General features: G+C 42.5%; 1 protein-coding gene across 4 annotated transcripts in view; it reads right to left on the bottom strand.

The window, feature by feature from the left end:
* The window catches only part of LOC112116016 (stAR-related lipid transfer protein 13-like), a 361,349-nt gene that overhangs the window by 14,895 nt on the left and 329,236 nt on the right, over positions 1-17,218 (bottom strand). For all 4 annotated transcript variants that reach the window (XM_026653538.2, XM_026653540.2, XM_026653539.2 and 1 more), the window contains 4 exons: positions 10,534-11,915; positions 8,561-8,734; positions 4,911-5,070; positions 941-1,139 (listed from right to left, as the gene is read on the bottom strand). In XM_026653538.2, the coding sequence (XP_026509323.1) occupies positions 941-1,139; positions 4,911-5,070; positions 8,561-8,734; positions 10,534-11,915 (1,915 nt within the window). The remainder of the gene's footprint in view (positions 1-940; positions 1,140-4,910; positions 5,071-8,560; positions 8,735-10,533; positions 11,916-17,218) is intronic.

The following is a 17,218-nucleotide window of genomic DNA, read 5'->3' on the forward strand; positions in this document are numbered from 1 at the left end:
AGGTGCTTTTTATAAAGTGCTATGAAATGTGCCTGAAGTTCAGTGTGACCCTGCAGCTTCTGGGAATGAAAGCAGAAAGAGGAAGTATGGGTCAACAATTAGGTCACTAGTCTAGGCTCATATGGTATTTTAAAATGGTTTCTCTCTTATCAGTATCGCCTGTAATTCCTACAACAGAACATTTTAAGTTGTTAATTTACTTTTCACTATTTCCATTGTTTACTTTTGGCTCCTCCCCTAATTTGGACAATTAGACTAGAATTGTCAGTTTCACTTTCTGGCTCACATGCACTGACATCTTTCTGATGTGTTTGAGGTTCAGACATTGCTGAGGAATGAAATTAAAAGAAAAAACCCTTAAGCTTTTCTTCCCCTATTAGATCTCTTAACAGGACTTAAGTTTGTGATCTAAACTATGATACTAGAGTACATATAAATGTTAGTAGATATAATGAAAATGCAAACCCTCAAAAGCTATATCCTCATGAAAATTCATTGCATGTTAATATTCTCATTTTGAAGGCCAAGCCGCCATCCTCTCCACATTCAAAAGACTTTTACCAAGATGAAGTGAGTCAATAATTTTTTGTAAAAATATGATATTATAATATAAACTGTTTCAGGTTATTTCCTCCTTTGGCTTTCCCTGTGCATCTCATCTTCTCTGTGTGCTTCTTTTTGATTGGAAGGGTGAGATTTTCAAAGCTGCATGTGGGATTTGGACACCCAATTTTCATGACAGTTAAGGGAGCTGCATGCCCAAATCCCATGAGGTAGCTTTGAAAATCTCAGCCAAAGCCTCTAGTAGCAGGGACTGTCTTTATTTTGTGCTGTGTACAGCACCAATCATATTTTGCCTGAGCCCTTTGAAGTTAGTTGAATGAATCAGGCCCATGGTTGACACTTCGGTAACATTCAGAATAACCACCATTTTACTTACGTTGATAGATATGGAGGAAGGTTTCTCCTAGCTTACTGGTGAGAAGAGGTTCTGGCAAGTCCCTGAAAAACTGCTTTACCATATCTGCCACGTCGTAGGCTGATTGGTCTTCATAGCTGACGTTCTCAGGGGAGCTCTCGTTCATCTGACGGAGGGCCTGGATTCGGGACTTCACTCCTGATTTTCGAAACAGACCCACCTAAACCAGGAGCCACGTTGGGTTGGTTAAACAGCCATTTCTTTCAAGTATTTCTTACAAGAGGCTTTGCTTACTGAGGAAGTTGTGTTACTTGTTTTACTATTGTAGATAACAACAACTGCAAGATTCTTACATTAATGGAAATGCCAGTAGACTTGTTCACAAGAGAAATCATAAGCAGCTACATACTCTTGCTGTAGGACTATAACACCTAATAATTCTTCCCTATTATACCAAATCGCACACCAAAAGGTCAGAAGGTATGTGTGTATGACATTGCCTAAAAATTATGACCCAGTTCCTTAGCTGGCGTAAATCGGCATAACTAGTTGACTTTAATGGAGATACACTGATTTACCCCTGCTGAGAATCTGGCTTATCATGTCTATCTATTTTGAAGATTAACAAGACAACAGGATCCTCAGCTAAGTAATATACTATGTGTCAAGAGACTGGGACATCCTGGTAGGATTAACACCAAGATGCTAAATCTATTTTTCCCCTTCCTGTTCTCTGCTCCCCGAAGTTTCCTCAAATTCCACTGAAAAACCTAGTAGTTACAAAGCAGCAGAGCCGACGAGGGAGGGAGGAAGCCAGTACAAATTACCGGGACCCGGCAGTCCGAAACGGGGCCCGGGGCCCAGCTTCCCCCCATCTCATCAGCCCTATTCAGCCAGTCCGCCCTTGCTGGGGGGCCCGAAAAATTTTTTTCACCGGGGCCTGAACCTGCTCTCAGCGGCCCTGCAAAGCAGAGGCCGCAGAGGGATTATTTGTGTAGAGACACTAAGATACATTTTTATCTTGTTTGTTTTCTATTCTGAAGGAAGTGGTAATTCTTAAAATGAGCGCTGTTAGTGCCTTCACAGCAGTGCTGTGCTTTTACAGTAGTTCTCGGAAGTGGAATTCCCCTGTGGTGAATTCCTGAGCATGAACCACATATTTATTCCCAAGTGAATTTCTGTTGTTCCATTTGGGAAGTATTCCTGTTGTTTTTCTTCAGTTTATAGGAGAAGAGGTGAAATACTGAGAAAATCTATAAAAAGAATAAAGTGGGCATATTTTGGGCTTTAAATTATAAAGCTTGCTTCCTCTTTGCCTGTTGTGTATAGGTAGTTATTTGTCTTGTTAACTTGGAGTCAAGGTTACTGGACTGCATATCCCACCAACTCCAACCATGAAAGGAACTAAATATGCAGTTCAGTCATGCAACATCCTATGCTCAACTTTGCAGCCTCCATTCTAAGGCTCATGTAGCTCCATCCTCATCCTGAACAAATAATGGATGCTCTTGAAATCCTTCCATGTTCAATGGTCATATACTGAAATGTTTTGATGATTAATATAGAGATGATGTGGCTTTCGTAAATTAAACTGTACGTAGTTCTGTGCATGCTGTGTATTAGTTTGCTAGTGGAATACAGTGTCAGATTGCAAATAGCGGCTTTGAGATTTTTCTGTTATGTCTAGGACAAGTTATATAAGTGAGTTATGTCTGTGATGTTTGCAATCTAAAGTAATATGTAGAAATTACAGAACTGAAATCTACATTGTGTGCACATTGGTGGATTATGTTTATATTCAGAGGTAAAGCTGCCCTTAGATCTGACAATGAAATACAAGGAAGCGTCTGGCTCTTTTCATCTGGATTGTCCATCATTTCTTCTCTCCCTTTTGAATGCTCCCCCAGCCTGGTATATTGAATACACTAGACTCATGGCCACAATTGTTTCTGTTCAAAGTATAAAACTCTGGAGCGTGCTGGACAAATGTGAAGCAAAACATCTGTGTTTGGGGCAAAGGCTCCTTGCTGGCATAAACAACCTTTAAAAATTCACAGTTACGCTAGAATCAGAGGTCAGACATCAAATTTCATCAAAACAATCTCCTGGTGCCTGACATCCAGTTACTGCTAATCTCTACTATTGTGTAATGATGTTATTCCTATTTCCCTTTCTTTGGAAAAATGCTCAATTCATCAAGAGGGGGTAGTTCTTGGTTTCATAAAAGCAGGTGTTTCAGGATCTCTTCCACAGTATTAGAGATGTATCCTGTAACTACAAGAGATCCATAAACACACAGACACCAATGGATTTACACCAGAGATTAATTTATCCCACTCTCTTTATTTTCTTTGTGTGCTGTGGATAGTCTATTCTGCAAGTGCACAGTTGATGTAGGATAGAAATAAAAGCTCAGCCAACAAAGAAAGATACAGGGACTTCTCTTTGTCAGGGTTGTATGTGAATAATCATTTTCAATCCTTAATGGCCTGAATTTCCTTACTTCATCTCAGAACAGTCATAACTATCTCAAGTGCCCATGGCCATACTTTACAATTTATATATATATATATATAAACAACTGCAACTCTGTTAAGTACGTACAGTGGCAGACCCAGAAGCGCAGGGCTCTAGGCTAGCTCCCTACATGCATTGTACAGGGAGGTGCTGGAAGCTGCTTAGGTCTCTAACGAAGCCAATGGCCAGGCATTAGCTGATTCTGAATTAGATGGGATAAGGAGAGGAGGTGTCAAGTGCAGAAGCTGAATTAACTGAACATTTGAAATCCTATATCTGGGTTTGGGCGAAAGTCTCTGCACAAATATGTTTTTAAATGTTCACAGTCTGGAAGCACTTTGACGTTAAACCCTTCCCTCTACCTTTACCTTTTATTTAATATTTCCTCAATTCTACCATTAGGAGAGCGGAGCTGGCTTTCTCCTATTGCTCTGACACCTTCCAGTGGCCTCTTGAAGCAGAGACTTGTCCGTGTCACAAGAGATGCTGTTCCTGGCTGGCTGGATTCTCTCTGTTGCTTTTTCTTTTTCTGGTGTCTGTCCTGTTTTTCTTTGTTTTCTACTTTCTTCCCCCATTACTCCTCATTTCTCCCTATTGTCTCTGTTCTATTTTGTTCTCTGTTCCCTTTCCTTTCCCTTCCATCTGTCCTCCTTTTCGCTCTCCTATACACATTTCCATTCCCCCAACTCCACTACTTAATCCACCTGCTTCACCTCCTTGCTCTCTGCTTCCCAATTCTTTCACTCTCACTATACAAGCCCAGATACCATGGTGATGGGCACTGAATGAGAACTTAGCTACACCGAGTTGTGGAATGATTTCCTCCCTGCCCGTACTTATCTTCCCATTTCTGCCCACAGTGCTGAAACTCTCATTAGGCCATTCCCAAAGCATCAGATCCACTCCTGCAGCGAGCACAATGTCACAAGCAGAGCAAGGAGCAGAAACTCTGGAAAATTCAGAAGTGGGCCTTGGGGCATGTGGGAAACATGCTGCTCCAATGTTAAAGCTGGGCAAGCATTGTTGCAATGCAGAACAAAATGTCAACTTGCTGTCTGAGCTCTCTGGCCACAATATATGCTGTAAGCATGTATCATAGAATCATAGAAGATTAGGGTTGGAAGAGACCTCAGGAGGTCATCTAGTCCAACTCCCTGCTATGTATATACATATACATAGAGCTCTATCTTTGGGGGAGGAACAAAAAAGATATAATAGCTATGTCCCTTGCACAGTGAGTTAATACAGCAACAAAAGGGGTGTTAGTAATATGTCAGTCATTGTCCAGTGCTACCATAACCTGCATAGTGCTCTAGAATGGTGTGACGTTGATGTGAGCTGGCAAAGTAAAATGTTTAGACAGTAAAACCATTTCAACTGGCTTGATACATTTTCCAGCCAGTCGGGCTATGCAAGTCACTAGACTGTGGTTTAAAAACCCTTTGAAATTTAGTGAGGAATGTACAGTCCATACCTGATCTAGACAATTGCTGCGTAAGTAGCGCAGTGCTTGTTGCATGCTCTGTGGAAGGGGTTGCCCCGTCCTCTGGACATGAACTATCAAAGGCACACCAAAGACATTCTTGTCCTTGTAGTCAGGAACTTTCATCCTCTTCATGAACTTTGGCACAGACCTGAAATTCACACCGTTAGCATTAAACTGTGAGAGTACTTACATGATCCTACTGTCTAACATTACTGAGGGAAGCCAGTAACTCTGAAGGCAGCCTCTTTAATAAAGACAGCTAAATAAAAGTTTCCTTTCTAATACATGATATATGAATCCTTTAAAGTCTACACATTTTATGGTCTTCCTGAGAGCCTTTACCAGCAGATTGCCTGTGGCTGTATGCTTGCCTTCAAAATGTCTGGCATGGATGGGCATGAGCAGCACAACAAAACATAGTGGAAGATGTATCTAAAAGAGTGCAAGTTCATTTCTTTAATGGGTCCAATGATTTCTATGATATCAGCTTTGTGATTTAGCATTTCTGCTGTCCAGTAATTTACAGTAATAAATTACATTGAGAAACCATTATGTGGCAAATGCATCCTTGATGTAACTCAAATGATTTCTGATCAAGCACATTAACTAAACTTGGTGAACTTTCTTTCTCCCATAAATGATGGTGGAAAAGAGACCAAGAGCCCAGATTCCCTTTTGTGAGAATCTTGGCTTCAGCAGTTTTAAAACATGGATGAACATGGCTGGAGGTTTCGTAGTTTGTGTGAGAAGGAGTTAACATTTGAATCTAAATGACCCACTGGAGGAGTATGGAAAACAACACCACAACTACTTGTAATTCCAATTGTCTATAGTGCTGAGCATGAAAACTTAGGCCCAGATCCACAAAGGAACGTAGGTGTTGTGATACTCAGCAACCCAACGCCTAACTTTTAGCTACCTAGAAAATCACACAAACACCAATGAGATCCACAAAGCCTAAGGCAGGTGCCTGGGCTCCCTATGCAATGAATGGGGAGAGAGAAGTGCCTAACAATGCAATCCACAAAAGCCAGCATGTTAGGTGGGGTGCCACCTTGATGCCAACCACAGGGGTGTGTTTTAAGCCCCCTCCCCCATAGATAGATGCCTAACTCTGGGTTGCAGGGAGACTCTATCTCTGCTTGCGATAGCCAGGAACGCTTCTCCTGGAGTCAGGAGGCTTAGGCACCTAAGTCATTCCTTGTGAAAATGAGTGAGGCAGGTGCCTAACTTCACGCAAAATGGCTGGAGGAGAAGGTGCCAAGTGATTAGAGCACTCCTGGGATGTGGGAGACCCCTGCCCAAATCTTTTCTCCCTGTCAGGAAGAGGTGGGAATTGAACCTGGGTGAGTGCTTTAACCACTGGGCTAAAGATTATAAGGTGCATGCTACCAGCACCACATTCTCATCCTCCTCCAGACAGATTTGGAATGGGAGCTGATCCAGTAGATGGCCTCTACTGCATTGGGCTCCATGAGTGAGATAGACGCTCCTTGCCATATCTTTGTGGATTGCTCTGAGGCTGGGAGACAGGTATACGGTGCCTAGAGTGAGGTAGCAACATGCATGCTCCGAAGCAGAAACTTAGCATTCTAGGGAGCCTTTGCAGCAAAAATTTAGGCACTGAGTAAGTTTACGCATCTACCGGGTTAAGCAGCAGCTGAGCAGGATTTTTGTGAATTGCAGCGGGGCCTAAAAATGGGACTTAGGGGCCTAAGTCTGGGTTTTAAACAGCTGAGTATCTTTGTGGATCTGGGCCTTACAGATCAACTATGTGATCACTGAAAATATTTGTCAGGAGAGAGAGCTACTTTGCGCAAATCAGCAAGTTCCGGAAACTGCCGAGTTCTAATCACAGCTCTGACACCGAGTCTCCTTCTGTGGCCCTGAGTAAGTCCCTTAGGGCTAGATTCCCAAAGGAGAATTAGTCATTGCAATGCCAAGCGTTTCAGTGCCTAACTTTTAGGTACCCTGCCACCTTGTGGAATTCACAGCTGAGTTAGGTGTCACGGCTCCTTATACAAGGCATGGGGAGAGTTAGGATCCTAAGAACGGGATTCGCAAAAGCCAGCACGCTCAACAGGGAGTTCCCTAAACCAACCAATAGCATGTGCTGACCAGAGGGGTATGTCCTAAACCCCATGCCTCTCAGAGAGTTAGTGTCTAACTCTGGGCTGGAGGGAGGGAGCTATCTTTGCTTGGGATCAACAGCCATAAACCCTCTCCTGGAGGGTTCTTTCAAGAAAGATGCCTAACTCGCCATAAAATGGCTGGAGGAAGAGCCCTTAACCGTTAACCCATTAGGGCACTCAGCTGGGATGTGGGAGACTCCTCCCTCTGCCTGAGGGAATGAGATTTGAACAGGGGTTTTTCACCTCTCAGTGGATGCCCTAACCATTGGACTACAGAATCATTCACTCACCCACTGGCCCACTGAATATTTATGTATTTGTACACAGTGGAACAGCTTCAACAGGAGAGACTGAGAAAGAGCCCTACATCAGGATCCCCCAGAGCCCACTGGCTAGCACACTTACCGGAGAGGCAGGAGAACCAAGTGCACCTCTCTTCTCCCCATCATGCAGAGGGGGGAATAGAAACAGGGTCTCCCACATCTCAGCTGAGTTCCCTGACCAGTGGGATACATTTTATAAAAGAGGCTGCTGCCTCCCTGCCTCGTGCTGTCTGTTTTGTGTAACATTAGACAGACCTTGAGAACAGCTACTGGACTGGGCCCCACAGCTGAGCTAGGCCAAGAAATGCCTAGTTGCAGCATCCCACTAGGATTTAGGCACCGTGGCATCTAGACTAAGGCAGCTGTGTGCATGCCCAGAACCAGAAACTTAGGCAGCTAGGGGACTTTTAATGGTGGAAATTGAGATGCTAATGACCTTTAGGCTCCTCCAGGGTTAGCCAGCAGTTGAGCAGGGGTTTTGTGAATGCCAGTGGTGCCGACATTTTGGTGTTAGGCACCTAACGTGGGAGGTAAGTCCTTTTGTGACTCTAGCTCCTCACCTCTCATCTCTCTTTCTCCATGTGTGTACCTTTGGCGATACCTTAATTATTTTGCCAAGCTCAGAGAGGGAGTTTGTGAGGATTAGTTAATGTTTGTAAAATGCTTTGAAGGTGCAAAGCACTGTCTCACTGTGAAGTATTATTATTATCATTATTGAACTAATGTTTCTGCAAATACGGGAGAATAATATTTTCTAGATGACTTCCACCTACCCACTGCTAATCACTCCTTTTTAATATAAAAAACAACAATAAAACAAACTTGTACACTTGATGTACGACCAACAGTTGCTCCTTTCAAACCATAACTTTAGTTTTAGAGAACCTTATTTTAAAATTTCCTCTTTGTAATTATTCACTCCTACTCTTCTTGTTTATTTTTCTGGTACTTGGCTGCTATTAGAGAGAGGGTGGGTTGTCTAGTGGCTAGAGCAGGGAGGTGGATCAGACCTCTTGGGTTCTATTTCTGGCTTTGCCACTGACTCACTATATAACTACGGACTAAAATGCACTTTCTGATTCTCAGATGAAAGGGGCTAAGTTAGTGGAATGATAATAATATAATTGGGAGAAACAATTTCCTTCTAAATATATCTGTTTTGTGAGACACATAATGCACTTACCATGTCCAGCCATGTTTGTTTGACATGCAGTATTTTTCCATGATGGCCGTAAGGCGAAGTAAGGAAAATTTTTGCAGTAGATTCAGTTGAGCTGCTGATTGATTACTGAGCTGTAGTGATGCTGTGGAGTGGCTCGGGCCATGAGAGATCTGGAAACTATGCCAGCGTAATCGCCTTCAGCAAAAGAAAGGAGAAAAGGAAAATGAGATTATATGGTGCCACAATTAGGAAAAATGTGATGATATACAGTATTTGTCAATGTGAAATCAGTGATTTCTTGTGAAAAGGACTGTTCTTGGGGACAGAGAATGCAGTGCCTTGCTTCTGTGAGGCTCTAGGAAGCCTGATCCAAGGCCCACTGAAGTTAATGGAAAGAATCCAATTGATTTTAACGAGCTTTGAATCTAACCCAAGATACTTTCTTTATATACTGACTCATTTTATATACTGACAATTGAAGATAACATTTGCATTTCTTCTTCAAGGTATGAACTTTGGCCCAAATTCTGCAAACATTTAGGCATGCGCTTAATATATGAGTAGTCGCCTTGATTTCTGTGGAATTCAACACAGTAGTAAGCAATATGGCTGGTTGTAAGTAATTGCAGTTTAAGCCCTTTGAATGCACGTCTGGATCTGTGTGCGTTTTTACCCATAGATCAAAATACATAGGGCCAAATTCTGCTCTTGGCTACAGCAGCGTAAATCCAGAGTAATTCAAATGACGGATTTAAGTGATAGCATAAGAGTCCCTCAGAATAGTTAAAGTGCCAAGTTTCTTTCCGTTTGTGAGCAGTTCCCAGGTATACATTCCATAGCCTATAGGGAGTGTGTGGGTATCTTTTCTTTTAAATTCACTTTCCTGCCTCCTGGAGCCTCTCCCACATGATATGTTTTAGTTAGTAACTGTATCCCCTGCTTTGTGGGTTGGACAAAGGCTGCCTAACTGAAGCCATCTTTAACAAAACCTCATGTGCTTGTGGGGTAACCAATGATGCTTTCATGGGCCATGTACAGTGTCACTTGAGTGAGTTTTCAGTGCTAAGAGAACTATACAGAAATGAAAGCAAAGGTAGGTGTGAGAGGGTGCTGTTTGGGTATAAATAAAACTCAAGTATCTCAAAGCTTGATTTTTTGTGTGGTGTCCAGGGCTGTAAAGAACAAACAGGAGATTTCAAAGATTTCTCATGTTAATTGTTGAAAACAAAATAAAAACAATGGAACCTTTGTGGGTGAGCACATGGAAGCAGTTGGCCGCGGAGCGGAGAGTGCACAGCACCATGCCTGGCAGCCACACTCCCATTGCACATTCGGACACCCCCACCCCCGGCAGTGCAGCTTCACAAAGTCCCTTATTCAGGCCTGTGTCTTCAGGGCACAACGGAGCCTCTTCTCTCAAATTCACAAAATTCATTAATAATGCAGAATGGGTTTCCAAACACTCGGTGTCACTTAGGGAGTTCCAACCTAACATTTCCATTAACAAATACACTGGGTGTTAACCAACTATGGGGGGGCTTTGGGGAAACATTGTAAATTTTACATAACAGCACAGGGCCACTTTTTCAAAGCAGACTCTAATCTTGTGCATGAAAATTTGGTGCCTGCCTGGTTGCACAAACTGATGGGCACATTTTAGAGGCCAGTTTGAATATACATCCCATTGTGAATATGACACCATGTTTTTTAACTAAAATACTTTGTGGAAGAAAGCGTGCACTGTAGTTTGCTCTATTACGATGACTCCCCACCTTTTTCATACCAGGGCCCTCTTCTCCTAGAAGTCGCCATTCCATCTAGCTGGGTCCCTCCTCCCAATTTAGCAATATGGGCAAGGCAGGGTGATCATGACCCTTTGACAACTGTTCACAATGCTCAGATAATGTGCCCCTGCTTTATTATATCATTTTTCACAACCTACCCCATTAATAATGAAAAATAGAAGGAATTATTTAAGGAATTATGCTACCAACCTGTTTGGCCTGGTGAGAGATGCCCCTACACCAGAGTCTCTCCTGTCCCTAATACCAGTGGTTTCTGATTCATTGAGGGATGTTCCATCTCTGTCCATATCACTGGGTGTAGTACGACCATCAGAAACAGAGTTCCCTTCAAAGTCTAATGTGATTTGGGTGGGTGACTGGAATGGCAACGATGCAGATTCCCCAACCAATAAATCATTGCTTTGCAGCTCTGGCTGTAAATCCTTTGACCAGTGGTTTACAACCTCTTTAAGTCCATTGACGTGCTGCAAAATGTCATCTAAATGAGGGAAAAGGTCATCTTTTTCCAAGTCCAAAAGGTCTCCAGTGCTGGCATACAAGTGGGAACCTGGCACGTTGTCATAAATACTAACCCTACTCTCTTTAGGACTGCAAGCCATGAGTCTGGGCTCTTTAGGAGTAGAGCACTTCTGTTTGCCCAAAGAGATGCTGCCTGTCCTCCAGTTTACACTATTACTGTTGTCAGTCGGTGAGAGACTTTCAATGGAAAGTGCCTTTGGAAAAGTTCCAGGTTTGTGGTCCTTGGGAATATGCACAACCAGGTTCTCTTGGGAGTGAAATTCATTTTTACGGTTTTCGTCTACCACTTGTCTCAGGGCTGTTCCAGCAAGAACGTCCAGGTCCTCCAGGTACATACCACCTCGCTTGTTTGTTTCATAACACTTGCGTTCCTTAAAACATGGTGTGCTCATGCCACTGCTGCTGTTTTCTGACTGACTACTGTCACTGCTGGATTTGGCAGAAAAGGAAAGTCCTCTTTTGGCTGCATCTCCATTCACTATCTGCATGCAGTGCATGTCCTTTAAGGATTTTGGCTCATGTTGAAGAACAGGTCCGCTTATCTCTAAGACACCAGGCCTTCCCAAGCCCTTTAGTTTTCCATGTGCACCTCTAGGCTTTAGCGTCTCCATGCGCTTTAGAAAGGTCTTGGCTCTCGTTCGTGTTGGTTTCTCATTCTTAAGGTTACAGGAGTAATTTGTGGTCTCCTTTGGAACCTGGGAGAAAGTACAGTTGACAGGAGTGGTGTAACGTGTAAGTGTGTTTTCTATACTATGCTGTCCCGAGCAGTCACATATCTCCCTGATAGTGCTGTTGATACCAGACTGATGCCGACTGTCACTTCCTCCACTGCTCTCGCTGTGAATAGATGAGACTTCAGGCTCACTCAGATCAGTAAGGACACTTTCACTGCTAGGGGTGTTTTTCATTTTAATGTCCCCTGAAGACCCATGTCTATCTGATCGGTGAAGCAAAGTGTCAATGTCGTCCACCCGAGACCATCTTCTGCTTGTCCTTTGGAAAGTCCATTTATTACTGATGGCACAGAAGTCTTCTTCATCTGAGTCTTCACTCTGGAAAACAGCATGTTACACTTTGTTCAACAGAGAACTTTTCTTTCTTTTTCTGATTACATTGTAACAAACATGAACCCTCTGCTCAGACAGTGAAAGCTACAGATGGCAACGTGGCTCTAGAAGACTAGTCTGTTCTTAGCATAATGGATATCAGCTCTTTTACTGCAGCCTTTCTCATTCCAGAGCAAAGACTCTGCAATTAACATGCTACCATAGAAGGAATAAGGCCCCATTCCTGCCTTGTGGAGCTCACGAGTAGACTATGTGCCCATGCAGGGCCTGTTAACTTCAGCAGGGCTTTGAGCAGGCACAAGCAATCTGCCTGCATGCTGCGCAATGCAGGATTGTAGCCTGAGCAGTTCTTTAAGAATATGGGGGGGGGGGGGAAGGCGGGGGAGATTTTCAAGGGCACAAATGGCAGACACCTAACTTTCCCTGTCTCACAGCAGTGTTGGATGGATAAATACATTAAAGATTATGAGGTTATGAGATGCTACAGTAATGGGGCAACTCAAGCAAACTATCCCCCATTATATTTCATTTTGCTGTGAGAAGTAAACAGACATTTGCAATCGCAGCCAGAAAACCTAGTTAATCATCTGAATTAACCTGTAGGAAGATTAAGTCTTCAGTTAGATTTGTTCATTTATACACACATACCCCCCCAGACAAATATAAACATTTAGAGATAAAATACCAAGCGCCATAAGTTATGGAAACAATGTAGTAATTGAGTGAAATAAAATAAAAAAATCATTAAAATAAAAAGATCCAAAGGTCAATATGAGATTCTGCTACTCAGTTGTCCCAGACAAAACTGATAAATTGTCAGCTTGCGCCATGCAGTTTTTGTTTAGCTCACTACTCACTAACGAGCTGATCCGAAGCCCACTGAAGTCAATTAGAGTCTTTCCATTGACTTTGAACCAGTCCCGTACCAAGCTATTCCTGTACAGTTGTTTTAAAGTAGAACAAACTAACTTCACCTATATGACATCGAAACAGTCGTCTTATCCTCCCTCATTCCTGAAAGCAGCAGTAAGGCAGTAAAATATGACAGGCTGTCAGACTAAAACAAGGCGTAAACTAAAAAGACTATTTTGGGACTGGAAAATTCTCATTTTAAAAATCTATTCTTAGCAGTATTTTTATACATCGTTCTGATGGTAAAGTTGTATTATCTCCCACCAGTCTAGAACCTGGCTGCTTAATCTTACTGGAAAATATAAAATAATTTGTAAAATACATCTTAAATAAAACGGAAGTTTGAAAGATGTACATTGTGATGTAATCAGTAAGTGGCAGATCACCCTAAAGCCATATTGTCGTTGTAAGCTTTTGCTAGGTCATCACTTAAAGCTTGACACATCAATTTTAGATCTTGTCCAAACTGTAAAATAAAATAAAGCTGCTGAACTAGAAAAGCTGTTTTGATTCATTTCTGCATTATGAATAACGAGTAGCACACATTTCTTCTACCGCCGACCCGAGTTCACAGGAGTAACCTCAGTTACTGCAGCTAGGGGCAGCAAACAATTCAGTAGCTAGAGCAGCAGCAGAAAAAGAGCTAGAGACAGCTGGTCCTCCTTTGGTAATCTTTTCTGCAGGGAAAGGGATGGACTGTTTGACAGCTATGCCTTCTGGTTCTGTGTGACAGCTCGTTATTGAAGGGGGAATTCATGGGCAGGAGGACTGAAAACAAGTGAGGCACTTATAAAATCAACCTGTTATGGTCTTACAAGTGCCACAACAGGAATATTTAAAAAAAACATTAGGGTAGAACTTTTAAATATTTTAACCATTATTTTATAAGAACATAAGAACGGCCATCCTGGGTCAGACCAAAGGTCCATCCAGTCTAGTATCCTGACTTCCAACAGTGGCCAATGCCAGGTGCCCCAGTAGGAATGAACAGAACAGGTAATCATCAAGTGATCCATCCCCTGTCGTCTATTCCCAGTGTAACGCAGACAGACCCCGGTCGTCGGCATTGAACCTGGGACCTCTGGAGCTAAATGCATGAGCCTCTACTGTATGAGCTAAAAGCCATATGCCTCTTAGCTAAGGCTATAGCAGACCCATTAATCTCTAAGTGGTCTCGGTGCCACTAGAGGGGACAGAACACCACACCCAGGAGGTGTAAGGGTTACACTAGCTTCTGGCAAACAGAGGCTAGAGACACCATCCCTGCCCATCCTGGCTAATAGCCATTCATGGACCTATCCTTCATGAATTTATCTAGTTCTTTTCTGAACCCTGTTATAGTCTTGACCTTCACAACATCCTCTGGCAAAGAGTTTTCCATGGATTGACTGCGTTGTGTGAAGAAATACTTCCTTTTGTTTGTTTTAAACCTGCTGCCTATTAATTTCAATTGGTGACCCCTAGTTCTTGTGTTATGAGAAGGAGTAAATAATACTTCCTTATTTACTTTCTCCACACCAGTCATGATTTTATAGACCTCTATCATATCATATCCCCCCTTAGTTGTCTCTTTTCCAAGCTGAAAAGTCCCAGTCTTATTAATGTCTCCTCATATGGAAGCCGTTCCATACTCCTAATCATTTTTGTTGCCCTTTTCTGAACCTTTCCCAATTCCAATAGATCTTTTTTGAGATGGGGCGACCACATCTGCATGCAGTATTCAAGATATGGGCATACCATGGATTTATAAAAAGGCAATAGGATATTTTCTGTCTTATTACCCATCCCTTTCTTCATGATTCCCAACATTCTGTTTGCTTTTTTGACTGCCGCTGTGCATTGAGTGGATGTTTTCAGAGAACTATCCACAATGACTCCAAGATCTCTTTCTTGAGTGGTAACAGCTAATTTAGACCCCATCATTTTACATGCATAGATGGGATTATGTTTTCCAATGTGCATTACTTTGCATTTATCAACATTGAATTTCATCTGCCATTATAACGCAGTCCACTGCCTAGGTGCTGAGGGCCTGTACCACACAACAATAAATGGTAAGCTACACTGCAAACATAATACAAGACATTGGGGCAGATCCTCAGCTGGTATAAATTGTGAGAACTCCATTGAAATAATTGGAGCTATGACAATTTACACCAGATGAGGATCTAGTCCCTTTGTCTTAAAACCCAAAGAAATAAAGCTAAAGTGGTGGAAACAACGCGCAAGAAAATTCAGGGAGAGGGGGAGTGTGACGGGAAAGGGCAGTAAATATGAAGCCAACAGTGTTTCTACTTAAAATATCCTTTGGAGGACAAAAGGCTTAAAGATACTTTTAAACAGTGGCTAGAGATGAACATGAACAGTGGTGGGGAATGAGTTCTACATCCCAGCACAACAGAGCCAGGATTACTTGCTGACTAGAGCTGGTTGGAAAATGGATTCCGCCCCCCGCCCCCCCGGAACTTTGCAGTGAAAATGAGAAAAAGTTTTGTCGTGTTGAAATTTTCCATGGAAAATTGTCAGCCTTCCTTGAAAAATCAAAAACACAAAAATTTTGATTCTGTAATGTCACCTTGGTTCCTCATGAGAGGTGCCTGATACTGTCATTCCCTCCTATAGACTGGGCTCCATGGTTGGATTACATCTCCCACTATGCACCTGCTGAGGGGAAGATGGTGCATCACCGCAGTCACATGAGTTGTTTGGCAGTTGTTGTGCCAAACCCCCTCACACTGTATCAAAAAGACATTCTCTGCGATAATATTTGGAAGGCTCCAAAAGGGATGTTGGAACCCATGAACAGCCTGAATCCCCTAGTGCTCTTGTTAGATATCAGATTGCCCTGATAACATAGAGATAATCCTCCAAAATGTAATGATGAGTCTCTCAACGAAGATGGCAATTACTGCCAGTTACGATGATATGTTGATATTTATATTTGCCCACTAAGAACAGATTTGAGTTCAACAATCTCTACTGACCTAGGGTGAATTCAAATACTGCAATTTTGCAATGAAAGGCTCTGGATCTATTCCCCCTGCCTCAAGTGTATAATTTAAAAAGAAATCAGTTTGAAATACTGTAGCATCCTGCCTTACTAAAAGCTTACCGCATGTCATGGACTTTTCCAAATAAGATTTCTCATTGTTGTTTACAATGGGGAATAGGAAAGAATTTCTCCCTTCAAAGTTAACTGTCACCATCCCACCAACTTCAGCAATATATGGGGAATTGCCCCAGTGTCGGGACAGAGGGGCATTCCGGGCATTCTCACATATTTTCCTTCTTTTGTTCTATAACATCCACTTGGATTCTCAGCTTCCATTCTGCTGTGGTACCCCATCATGCAATATACTAGTGATGTCCAAGGAGCCTAGAAAGGAGGTGGGTAAATGTCACTTTTACATTCTTGCCTTGTTTTGCAAGATTTTTGAAAAGTATTATTTTATACCCTCTGGAGCCATCTGTGGCTCAGCATCTATTGAGTGTGATCCCCACTGCTGACTCAAACAGGTCTTCTCAAGGCCTCAGAACATTGCTTCTGATCCAATGATCTTCCTCCTCTCACCCAACTTCCGTTCCCACCTCTCAGCATCTCTCTATGTAAACAGTAACAAAGAGCCCGAGGACTCCAACAGGCATGTGTAGGGAGCCCTCTAATATCATTATGCATGGGAAGGAGAGGAGGGGCAGGTTTCATTAAGAGTGACTGGCAGCGTTTGCCAGAGACTCAGGGAGAGCTTTTGATACATAATTAATTCAAATTGGTTAAAAATAGAAAAACCCTGATTAAGGGCATATTTTCCTCAAACCCCAGATAGACACCAACAAAATGCAATAGAGCCGGTTTATTTTGAATGGAATTTTGCCAAATTTTTCTAGCTAGGGCGGGAATCCACATGAATCCACAGCTGCAGAAAGCAGCTAATCCAAAGGCTAATTTTTGTCTGTCCAAATCACTTAAGGGAATATTTTCAGCACAATATATGAAGATTTAGTTGTGCAAATCTCATTGAAGTTAATGGAAACAGAATGACTAAATCCCCCACATGGCAAATGTATCTCTTCGAGTGATGTGTGGTTGGGTAGGTGGAGGTGGGGAGAGTCAGTGGAACAGGCTTTCACCCAGATTAGCCTTCCCGATAATGCTGTTTGGCAGCTTGCTTAGCTGTGTTTTCATGAATCAGTCAAGCAGGTGCAGACTAGAACTGTGCAAAACATTCATGTTGAACCTCTGAACCAGGTAATAGTAGGCTACTTTTGTGTTCCAGTAAGACAGCTTATCGTAAAGGCTATTTGTACAGACAGCATTTAGACCACAGGAACATTTCCCAGATCTATCGTTGTTGAGTGGAGACACAACTGCAAGCTCT

Source organism: Terrapene carolina, unplaced genomic scaffold (genome assembly GCF_002925995.2).
Source record: "Terrapene carolina triunguis isolate 2854851 unplaced genomic scaffold, T_m_triunguis-2.0 Scaffold141, whole genome shotgun sequence".
Taxonomy (NCBI): domain Eukaryota; kingdom Metazoa; phylum Chordata; order Testudines; family Emydidae; genus Terrapene; species Terrapene triunguis.